The following is an 11,074-nucleotide window of genomic DNA, read 5'->3' on the forward strand; positions in this document are numbered from 1 at the left end:
TCGTGGGCTGGGAACGAGCCAGGCCTCCTTAACTGCTCTGGCTCGGCTCTGCTCCATAGGCCAGAGCCTGGCCAGCTCCTTTGTCTCATTTAAGAATTTAAAAACTGCCCTCAATTTTCTTTAATGTCAGAGACAGCATGGTTGGAGGATGAGTCACACAGCACACAAATGAGACTGTGGGGACTCTAGAGTGTCTGAAGTCCCTGGCTGGGACCAGCACCACTTAAGGAGGGGCAGAGGGGTGGGCACTGTCTGCCCAGGTCCCCCAGCCACTGGGTCTGTGCTCCTTGTAGCTGACCTTGCCTTTCCCAGGCAACTGAGCATGCCCACTGGTATATCTCAACAAACTGCTAAGCTGTGCCTCTAGCTGCCCTGAAGACTCGGTACATGCTTTCCCCAGATTTTTAATTACTAGACCCTGCCATCTCCGTACTGCCTCTGACTTACCTTAAAGATCCTGCTGACAAGTTTGGACTGTTTTCTCCCTGACCATGGTTGTTAAGACTTGGAGTCCTTGAACCTGAGGGCAGACAAGCCCTCCAGTGCTAACCCAGGGTTGCATCTCGGAGCCGCGTCTCCAGTCTCTGCCCCTTGCCAGGGAAGGCATGATTGAAACGGACCAGACTTGGCCTCAGACCCCACTGCAACATGATTGCCCAGACAGCTCTGTCATTAGAAGAAGGTGCTTGCGAAATGAAACACAGGTCCACTGGTCTCTCCTGAGAGTTGGACAGAGTGTGGGTGGCTTCCTCTGGGACACAGGCAGACTCACCTATATCCCCAAGCCCTCAGTTCCCCCCTGCACTCTAACTGAGCTGCTCCCTTACTCCTGGCAGATCTGGTGCTGTACTGTGAAGCCTTCCTGACCACCTACAGGACCTTTATCAGCCCCGAGGAGCTCATCAAGAAACTGCAGTACCGATATCCGTCCCAGCGCCACCAGCATGGGGACACAGGCTCTCGCAGCTTCAGTGGCTTCCCCCTCCCATTACTCACCCATGGATTGCTGGAACGTAGTGGGATCACTGGGTGCTTCTGAAAAAGAGCACACCTGGGAGGGAAGGGGGCCGGGGCAAGAGCATAGCCTGCAGGGCATCAGGCAGGGTGGGCACCAGTGGGCAGGGCTTGAGGAAGTGAGAGGGTGGCTCAGGGGTATGCACAGCCCCTTCCGCCCACAGCGGGCAGCTCTGCCCCAGCCAGAGCTGGCATCAGCTCTGTCCCCTCCACCAGATCTGCCTGTGGGCTCACCCTTGGGAAGTAGTAGTGGCCAAGGAAGACCCCAGGGGCTTAAAGGACCTGCTGTGGTTGCCTGATGCCTCTTTGTCAAACCCCAGCTGCCTGTCCTGCCAGGCTAGCCCACTGCTCTTTGGCTACCTCCCTGCATTGTAGCCTGTGACTGCCATCTGCTGGGCAGCTGCTGTCCCTCTGGGCAAGAAGTCCTGAGCTTCTTTTCCAGTGTCAGAGTCCCCTCCAGGCCTCCCCTCACCCTGACCCTGCGAACCCCTGGTCCATCAAGATAGATGTTGATGTTTCCCATGGTGATTGGGGGTCCTCTTCAGCCTATGTTCTGTTGCTCTGAGCCCCTGGTGGCAGGCCTGGCCAAGGAAGAGAGTCACCTGCTGGTCGGACATGCACTCACTGGTGCTGCTGTGTCACTCCTGTGATGCACTTGAGGACGCTGAGGCGCAGTGGGTCAGAGTGACTGTCCCACATGGCTGCCTGGTGCAGAGGGTGCTCAGGTTCTCAGGGGATGTCCCCCGGCTCCCCTAGGAATGCTCATGGAAGCCTCGCAGCAGCAGCGGGAGCATGGCTGCCCAGCACACAGCTGGGGCAGGCTGACGGTCCACCTGGGTGCCAGACACATAGCATGTATCCCCAGTCATGGAGTACGGGGGGCGCACAACAGCAGCAGGAAAGCATAACCTCCAAGGCAGACGCTGGCTTCAGGAGACCTGTGAGGGAGGAATGGGAACCAAGGGTGCCATTGGCCGAGGAGCAGACGGGGAGTGTTCTGTCCCGGGGAGCAGGAACTGGCCCAGCATGTCAGAGTGTCCAAGCCAAAGCAGGGGGACCACCTCGGGGTGGCAGCTCATGGAGAGAGCAGAGGACCTCTGCCCGTTCACGGGCCTGAGATCTTGAGGCTCAGCACTACAGCCTTCATGCTGTCAGTGCTCTCCCAGAAGCCTCAGGTTGAATCAGACAGGCAAGCCGGGGTGGCACAGAAGGGATGGCCCTGCAGACCAGAGAGGATGGCTGTTGAGAACCACCCCTGGGATTGAGGCCTGGGCAGCACTGCCATTTTGCATAAGTGCAAGCCTTTGCTCCCTGTGCTGGGACCATGACTCCCAGTCTCTAGGCTTCAGTCATGAGGTCCCTGGCGCATGCTGAGTGGGAGCTCCGTGTCTGCTCAGCACATCACCTTTGCCATGTGGGCTATTTCTTTAACCCTTCTCCACCTATGAGAAATTCTCTCCCTTCGCCGACACATTCAAGAAGCGCGTCAGCAAGAACACGTTCTTCGTGCTGGTGCGGGTGGTGGATGAGCTCTGGTGAGTGCTTTGTTCTTGGCCTAGGGGCGGGTGACATGGGCTCCCTGCACCCCGTGGAGACTGCTCAGCCCACCCGGCCACCTGAAGAGCACTACCCACAGGCTCTGGATTTGGCTCTAGCCTACTTTATTATGGCTCTCTGAAAGGAATGACCTGTCCCTTATAGGACACAATGAGGTACTAGGTCCTATCTTTCCTAATGGGCTCCATCCCTCAGGAGAGACCCTGTCCCACCTGGCACCATCCCTCCCTCCAACATCTTAGGATCAGCCTGTGTTGGCCGTACTCTCAGCAGTAGGGGGCTTGGTAGAGGCTAGGGCAGTGGAGTGGGCAGCCTCTCCCACCCACCTCAGCCTTTCCACTGGGATCTGGGATCTCTGGTGACCCTGGCCATTTCCATATTCTACAAGTATGCCTTGGGGTTGGAGGTAAACAAAACAGACCAAGGCCTGGCTCCAGCATCAACGGGCAGTGGCCACACATCCAGGGAAGGGCCAGGCAGAGGAGGTGAGGGATGTCTTCCTGGTGTCCACTGCTTGGGTGAGACCAGAAGCTCCTGTGGCAGTTGGTGTAGGGTCTCTAGCACAGCCCCACAGAGTCCCCACATAGTGCATGCAGCGCCAGCATGTATTGAGTGACAGTCAGGGAAATGTTGTCAGGACCATGACACCAGAGCTGCGGAGGATGTGGGTGCCCCGAGGTCCTTTCTCACTCTTCCATGGGAGGCTCCAGCTCTGTGCTAACACTCCTGTACCTGCGGTGTACCTGGTGGGCTCTTGTGTGCCTGGCCTTCACCCTGTGCCCTTGGCCCATAGCCTGGTGGAGCTGACAGAGGAGATCCTGAAGCTGCTGATGGAGCTGGTCTTCCGCCTGGTGTGCAATGGGGAGCTCAGCCTGGCTCGCGTGCTCCGGAAGAACATCCTAGACAAGGTGGACCAGAAGAGGCTGCTCAGGTGTGCCAACTCCGACCAGCCCCTGGCAGCCCGGGGTGTTGCAGCCAGGTGAGCAGTCAGCCTCTCGGCCCCTCTGGAAAGCTGCACCCCTTAGCCACCTCTGTTCCGCTGTCCTCCCCGGCTGCACGGCCTCACATCCTGCTTCGGGGTGCCTTGGGAATAGCCTCTGGTTCCCTGTGGGGAGCCTCCCCTGCTAGGGGAATTGGGGTGGCGAGTCACTGGTAACAAGGAAGTGGATCAGTGGGTCAGCAGGGCTGAGCAGGACAGGAGGGGAGTGGGTGTGCACCAGGCTGCTGTCAGCGCAGGGCTTTCTCCTAGCACCATCCAGACCCTTCCCAAGACTGGTACAAAGGTCCCAGGCTGGGGCTGGGGTTGTGGCTCAGTGGTAGAGTGCTTGCTTAGCATGTGTGAAGCACTGGGTTCAATTCTTAGCACTGCATATAAATAAATTAAAAAATAAAGGTCCACTGTCAACCAAAAATATATATATTTAAAAAAAAAAAAAGTCCCAGGCTTCTGCCTACCCTCTGCCCTAGCCTGAGGATGAGTGTTAGTTCCAGCTGTGGGCACTGGCTGGTTGGCCACCCCCTCCTTCTTGAGCGTTAGCGCCCCCCCATTCCCACAGCCAGCTCTTATTGCTGACCACCTAGGAGTGGTGGCCAGTGGTGAGCAAGGCCTTAGGCATCTGAGTCACCCATAATCCCATGGGGGGAACTCATTGTCCTATTCTGAAATCTGTGGATGACCTGCAGAGATGGGGTAGGCAGGCCTCTTGGGGAAACCCCATGGCCCTGAGGGACCAAGGAGCAATTTGGAGTCTGTTGCCACCCTGCTGTCCTGATGTGGAGTGAGACTTGGATAGCTGCTCCCTCCCAGCCCTGGAGCCTGCAGTGCCACTCCTGCCCAGCCTCCACGCCCAACGGTACTTCTTATGCCTCTGTCTTCCAGGCCAGGGACCTTGCATGACTTTCACAGTCATGAAATAGCCGAGCAGCTGACACTGTTGGATGCTGAGCTCTTCTATAAAATAGAGGTAGGTGTCGGGGGAGCTGCTGCTGGTTTGTCTCTGACCAAGACAGCACAAGGCCAGGCACCAGGGCGTACGCCTACAATCCCAATGGCCCGGGAGGCTGAGGAGCCAGCCTCAGCAAAAGCAAAGCCCTGAGCAGCTCAGTGAGACCCTGTCTCTAAGTAAAATACAAAACAGGGCTGGGGATGTGGCTCAGTGGTCATGTGCCCCTGAATTCAATCCTCAGCAACCGCCCCCCCCACCAAAAAAAAAAAAGAGCACCAGGCACAGGAAAGCCAGAGGGCTCCAGTGCTGTCTGCTCTGTTTCCTTCTGTAGATTCCTGAGGTTTTACTTTGGGCAAAAGAACAGAATGAGGAGAAGAGCCCTAACCTGACCCAGTTCACAGAGCACTTCAACAACATGTCCTACTGGTAAGAAAGCCTCTGCGCCAAGCTCGCTGGTCTGGCAGCACCACTGGACAAGTTCAGTCTCCCACGAGAGCTGGCAGGGTGGGGGCTGCTGCCGTCCTTCCTCCAGGCTCCTCTGGAGGCCCTGCGGGCACTAACCTCAAGCCCTGGGGAGCAGAGAAGGCAAGGATAGGCTGGTCACCTGCCCTCCAGAGGCACAGAGGAGGCACAGAAGCTCTGTGGGAAGAGTGCCAAGGTCTTGAGTGATACTTGCCCTCAATGGCAGAAGGGGACAGGCATCGCGTTTGCTGTCCTGCCCTGGTCATTACCACAGTCCCCCAGATGTCCTGGTGCAGGTGCCCTTTTATAGGACAGAGGAGGTAATGCAGTGGCTAACACCTCCTCTGGTAGCCCTGGAAACGGGCCCACATGATCCATAGGATGTGGAGGCCACCACAGACCCCTGAGACACAGCCATGACTGCTTTTGGTGTTGGTTTCAGTTCTAGCTTTAGCTTTTTGTTGGGGCTAAGATTCTGAGAGTTCCCTTCCTTGTGGCTAGCAAAAGCGACCTGCTGACTTGGGGTTGGCTGGATTCCCTGGCCAGTCCTGAGGCCCCAGGGGCTCAGGTCAGTACAAGCCAGGAAAGTGCGCTGCTCCCCCAGGTCCAGTGCAGGAGCTGAACTCCCTGTCAGTGAGCATCTGGCCCCGACCCCTGAGATGTCTTGAGCCATTTGAGGCCAGGTTCATGACTGCCGGTACAGTGTCACCCTGTCTGGCTCCACCTGGTCTGCCAGGACCTACAGGAGCCCCATCAGCTCAGCTGCTCTGTTCTGTCCATTGTTCCCACAGGGTCCGGTCCATAATCATGTTACAGGAAAAAGCCCAGGACAGGGAGCGGCTGCTCTTAAAGTTCATCAAGATCATGAAGGTAACGGTGGCTGAGCCCAGAGCCCCCTTCAGGCCTGCTGGCCCTGGGCCTCCCCTCACAGGCCACCTCTCTCCACAGCACCTGCGGAAGCTAAATAACTTCAACTCCTACCTGGCCATCCTCTCAGCGCTGGATTCGGCGCCCATCCGTCGGCTGGAGTGGCAGAAGCAGACCTCAGAGGTGGGTGGGCAGGAAGCATCTGGTGGGTAGGCCAGGCCAGCCACCTGTGACCACAGTGCTGCCAACCTGTAGCCAGGCAGCTACCTTCCCCACCTGTTTCCTATCTCTGGTCTCTGGCCTCTGGTTCCTGGGCCTTCGTAGTTGACATGGGGTGTCACATCCTGCCTGCACTGCAAGCCTACACCTGGGTCCCAGCTTCTGGAAGGGCTGCTGGGCGGGGCGCACCTGCAGGGCAAGTGCTGGAGGGAAAGGGAGGATGTCACCCACTCACCCCAAGAGATGTTTCCCACAAAATGGCCTCGGGCCTCCCTGCCACCCAGGTTTGATAGACATACAGGTAAAAGGGCTCACATCACCACAGGGACCAGATGTGGCTTCTCTTTGTGTCTTGGGACCTTGCCTCAGCCCACACTCACTAACCCACCTCTCATCCCGCACAGGGCCTGGCCGAGTACTGCACTCTGATTGACAGCTCGTCCTCCTTCCGAGCCTACCGGGCCGCCCTCTCAGAGGTGGAGCCCCCCTGCATCCCATACCTGTGAGTGCTGGCCTCCCCCTCAGCCTGTCTGGGCTTGCCTCTTCACTTCTCTGTGAAGACATGTTGGGCTCCTTGAGGAGATGAGGGCCCGTCAGTCAGCCTTGTTGTTCCCCTGCTTTATCATGAAATTCTAAAGTGAAGAATGCCTCTTGAGCTACAGTTGCCACAGAAGGGAAAAGGTCAGGTGACAAGTGTGAGCCCCCACACCCCCACCAGGGGGCCTCATGCACCTTCCAGGAGCCTCAAGCATGTTAGGACAGCCCAAGGACCAGTCACCCCAGGAACCTGGGGAGCACTTGGTGTCATGTTCAGAAGTCAACTTCCCAGCCCAGCCATGGGAGCGTAAATCTGAGAGCGTAAATAGGAGACGGAAGTGGACTCAAAGCTGCACAGGCCTCTGTCACGGGACTCCTTGGGCCTCATGTACTAGAGGATGTTAGGAATCTCTGAAAGGGTCAGAGACCCCGCAGTGTTCCAGGCCTGGGGGTGTGAAGGAGCATCCTGGAGCCTCTGCCCTCAGAGCTTGCAGCCAGGACCCTCTCCCTGCATCTGGTCCTTCTGCCCTCACCCAGCACCCACACAGGTGCTCGCAAGCACACAGGCCTGGGTCCTCTGGCTGAGCTCTCTCTGGACAGAGGAGCTGCCCTCGCCTTCCACCTCCTTGAGAAGTACCTATTACACCTGTTAATGAAGGGGTCTCTGTGCCCCTCAGTTTTGGTCTGGTTTGGTTGTATTGTTCGTTGAATGACCTCATATTGACAGTCCATAGCAGTGCCCATACACAGGGTGGCCGCACCTGCCATAGACAACGCTCCAGGCGTAGACAGCACTGTGCTTAGGCTCCCCAACGCCCAAGCCAACTTCTGAGGAGCCCATAAGTGGTCATAGGTCCAGAGTTCACGAGGCAGGAGCTCACCCTGGAGGAAACGAACCCCCTAGTCCTGCTCTTTGGTGAGCCCTGGGCTTGGCAGCTACTTGGCATAGCTGAGGCTGTTCTTCCCACACTGGCTGGTCCTGGCAGTGCAGCCCGCTCACAGCCGACCAGCTGCTCTCCGAGTAATGACTTCTCCGTGTGTCCCCCAGGGGTCTGATCCTGCAGGACCTGACCTTTGTCCACCTGGGGAACCCGGACTACATCGATGGCAAAGTGAACTTTTCCAAACGGTGGCAGCAGTTCAACATCCTCGACAGCATGCGGTGCTTCCAGCAGGCGTGAGTGCTGTGACCTGTGGGACTGCAGGGCAGAGGGCCTGGCGACAGGGAAGCCAGGGCCTCTGTCTTTTGAGTGGGGATACCATACCTGCCCCTCAGGTCTTGTCAGTCCAGTTTGGAGACATCCACATGAAGGGCCCAGCTCCATGCCGCACCCTGGGCCTGGATGGGAGGCAGCAGCCAGCCTCTGTTCCTGTGTCCTGGGAAGCTGGCACCCACCTTGGTGTACAGAGGAGGCGGGAAACCCTGACCAGCCTAACTCCAGGGCAGCAGACCCCACCTAGGACGGGTGGCCTGCCACAGAGGGCACCGTGGCCCAAGGGGCCATCCACCTGGGGCAGGGTTCCCCTGCCCCAGGGCATTGCCTGAGGGCTGAGAGCACAGCCTCAGCCCTGGTGGGGTCTCCAGTACTGGCATCCTCTGTCTCGTTGGGTGGCAGTAGACCCTACCATTACAGCTTCTGCCGGGATACTGGGGTGACCAGAGGTTATGGCCATCAGGCTCTTCAGCCAACCCCTGCTCCTGACTGTCTCCCCTCCCCCACCAGGCATTACGACATCCGGAGAAATGACGACATTATAAACTTCTTCAATGACTTCAGTGATCACTTGGCCGAGGAGGCCCTATGGGAACTCTCTTTGAAAATTAAGCCCAGGAACATAACAAGGAGGAAAACAGATCGGGAAGAGAAGACCTAGGAGCCATGCTTCGCGAGGAGAGTGCTCAAGGTTCTTGGAGCCTGAGGACCTGGGGCCTGCCCAGTGGGCTGCAGCGTCCCAGCCTCAGCCTGGCTCGGCTGTGCTGGGCAGCCCAGAGCCTGCCAGCAGCTTCCCGCCTCCCTCCCTGCGGCACAGCCCCGGGGTCCAGTGGAGCCAGCAGGCGGGTCTCAGTGCTGATTTGTGAACCGGTGGTTCCCCCTCCTCACCCCCCCACCCCACCCCCACCCCCCCCCCCCCGTTGGTTTTTTTTTTTTTCCACTTTCACCTCCACTGTCCCCTCTCGCCCTTCCCTGGACCCCTCCAGCCTGGGAGCAGCACAGAGAAGTCAGCAGCAGACCGCACCCCCACACAGGGCCAGGACCCTTGAGTCTCCTGAAATGGCAGGCAGTAGAGGCTGAGGACCCTCTGGGCACACTGCCCTCCAGGACACCTGAGAGAGGGGAGGTGCAGCAGGGGGACAGAGGGCCAGGGGCAGGCACCTCTTACTTTCCATTCCCTGGATTTTCAATGTGGCGGGTGGAGTGAGTGTGGCTGGCCCAGGAGGTATGACGGGTGGCCTTCAGCAGCCCTGGGCTCAAGTCCTGGTACTGGCCCAGGCCTGTCCTGCATCTATGCTGCACAGGCTGCCCTGCTGGTCCTCGAGCACCTGTTTCCCCTTCAGCTCCCCAGCGCAGGCCCCCAGGCCCCTGCCCACATCATCCAGGCTCTGGGAGCAGGAGGACTTTGTCGTCACAGAAGCTGAGTAGGGGGGTGGCAGAGCTGAGCCAGTGGGGGCTGGGGGGAGGAGTTCTGCTGTCCTGGGGAGAGGTGGGCAGCCCCCTCCGCACTTGCTGTGTGCCTTAAACTCCATCTCCTGTTCCTCCCTCCCCACAGGCTTCCCTCCTATTTTGTCCCACCCTGGGATCCAGCAGGCTGCTACACAGTGCTCCCCGGGGTGCAGGCGGGAGAGGCCTGCTGCAGACATGTCCCCATCTGCCCAGGAAAGCAGCCCCCAGGAAGGTGCCCGCCCCTTCCTTGTTGAGCCCCTGGCTGCTCCCAGGGCCCAGCAGGCAGGGTGCAGGTGGGAACCCCTGTGCCCCCCACACCCTGCCCATTCTGCATGATGCGCTCACTTCTCCCAAGAGTGGGATTTGGTCAAGTGAGCACCAGATCTAACCGAGCTTCCCCAGCCCTGTTTCCACAGAACAAAAGGTAGAAAGCGACAGCGTTGCTAAGTCCTTCGTGGATTTTAAGCAGTTTTTATCAAGAAGAAAGTTGGGGCTGGCGTTTTTTGTTTTTGTTTTTGTTTTTTTCCTCTTTTGTGTTTTATTTGTCCTGTAAATAGAGGGAGGAGGTCTGTGAAATATCACTGAGCGCCCTCTCTGGCAGCAGCCCTGCTGGCGGCTGGAACCTGTCACTTTATTATTTAAGGAGTGTGTGTGTGTGCAGTTGGGTTCCCTGGCAGTGTTGTGCGGGTTGGGTCTGGTTTGTTCCCTCTCGGGTGAGTCCTTTCATTTCAGCCCCTGCCTCTTGCTGCCCATCCGTGTCCAGCCCGGAGTGCTGCTGTGGGGGGCGGGGGGGAGCTATGCACACAGGGCCCGGGTGTGCTGACCAGAGTCCTCCCTGCCTTCTGAGAGCCCGGGAGTCTCCTAGCGCAGGCCACTGCCAGTGCTGTGGCAGCGAAGCCGCAGCCTGCTCTGCCCACAGGACAGATTCCTGTCTGCAGCAGGCCGTCCACCTGTCCTGGTGAGAGCTGGGGGGTAGGACCTGGGGGAGCCACTTCCTTAATTCAGAACAGACCCGCTGCCTGTCCCAGAGTGCCCAGGCCTCCCCTGCACTCCCTGCAGAAGTGCCCAGGCTGTGGACAGGCAGTACCAGGGGACAGGGCACCCTGGGGAGGACAGTGAGGTACACGTCTGCCTCATTGGCCGCCAGGCTTCCCTCCCTCCTGCCTCTGGCTGTGGCCACACCCCAGCACTCAGGGCTGGGCCTAGTGCAGGCTGTTTCTTGGGGGGCCGGGGGAGGGGGGGGCATGGTGGGAATCGATCTTCACCGAAGGACATGAGCGAAGTGAATGGTCTGGTTTCCTGCGGGTGGGTGGAGCCAGGGAGAGGCAGACACATGGTGGCTGACCTGAGCCCTGCCTCAGAGCCGTCTCCTACCCTGGCTGCCCCACAACCTCCCCAATGTTACATTGTAATATACAGCCCCCCACTAACCTCCTGATGGTGGCATCTTCCTGCAGACATTTCAAACATGTAACTTTTATATGAAAGAAAAATAAACAGGTGAAAGCTGTCTGATGGCCTCTGCACCAATACTACGTGCGCACCAGGTGGCCTCAGGCACCCCGCTGCCTCTCTGTGGCCTTGGATTGCGGGCAGGGTCCTGGGGGCTGAGGGCTCAGGTTGGTGGTCTCAGTGCCCAGCCTGCTGAGTGGGATGAATGGCACCGCTCCTTTCCAGAACGCTCCCCTCGGGTCTTTGCCCAAGAGCTCTCCCATCCCAGGCTCCTGTGCAAAGGGACTTTTCTGCAGTGGAGTTCAGGGACACCGGTACCCTAAAGCTCCGTCTGGAAGTTGTCTTCTGCAGGCCTGT

At 58.5% G+C, this 11,074-nt stretch overlaps 1 protein-coding gene across 18 annotated transcripts in view; it reads left to right on the forward strand.

Moving 5' to 3' along the window:
- RAPGEF1 (Rap guanine nucleotide exchange factor 1) overlaps positions 1 to 10,775 on the forward strand; it is a 127,962-nt gene extending 117,187 nt beyond the window's left edge. For all 18 annotated transcript variants that reach the window (XM_081271375.1, XM_081271369.1, XM_081271372.1 and 15 more), the window contains 10 exons: positions 837 to 921; positions 2,457 to 2,549; positions 3,365 to 3,550; positions 4,451 to 4,535; positions 4,849 to 4,943; positions 5,771 to 5,849; positions 5,928 to 6,029; positions 6,470 to 6,567; positions 7,651 to 7,779; positions 8,327 to 10,775. In XM_081271375.1, coding sequence (XP_081127501.1) covers positions 837 to 921; positions 2,457 to 2,549; positions 3,365 to 3,550; positions 4,451 to 4,535; positions 4,849 to 4,943; positions 5,771 to 5,849; positions 5,928 to 6,029; positions 6,470 to 6,567; positions 7,651 to 7,779; positions 8,327 to 8,477 — 1,103 coding nt within the window. In that variant the 3' untranslated portion in view covers positions 8,478 to 10,775. The remainder of the gene's footprint in view (positions 1 to 836; positions 922 to 2,456; positions 2,550 to 3,364; positions 3,551 to 4,450; positions 4,536 to 4,848; positions 4,944 to 5,770; positions 5,850 to 5,927; positions 6,030 to 6,469; positions 6,568 to 7,650; positions 7,780 to 8,326) is intronic.
- The last annotated feature ends 299 nt before the right edge of the window (positions 10,776 to 11,074 follow it).

The sequence above is a fragment of the Spermophilus citellus genome (genome assembly GCF_964194105.1).
Source record: "Spermophilus citellus genome assembly, chromosome: 2".
Classification (NCBI taxonomy): domain Eukaryota; kingdom Metazoa; phylum Chordata; class Mammalia; order Rodentia; family Sciuridae; genus Spermophilus; species Spermophilus citellus.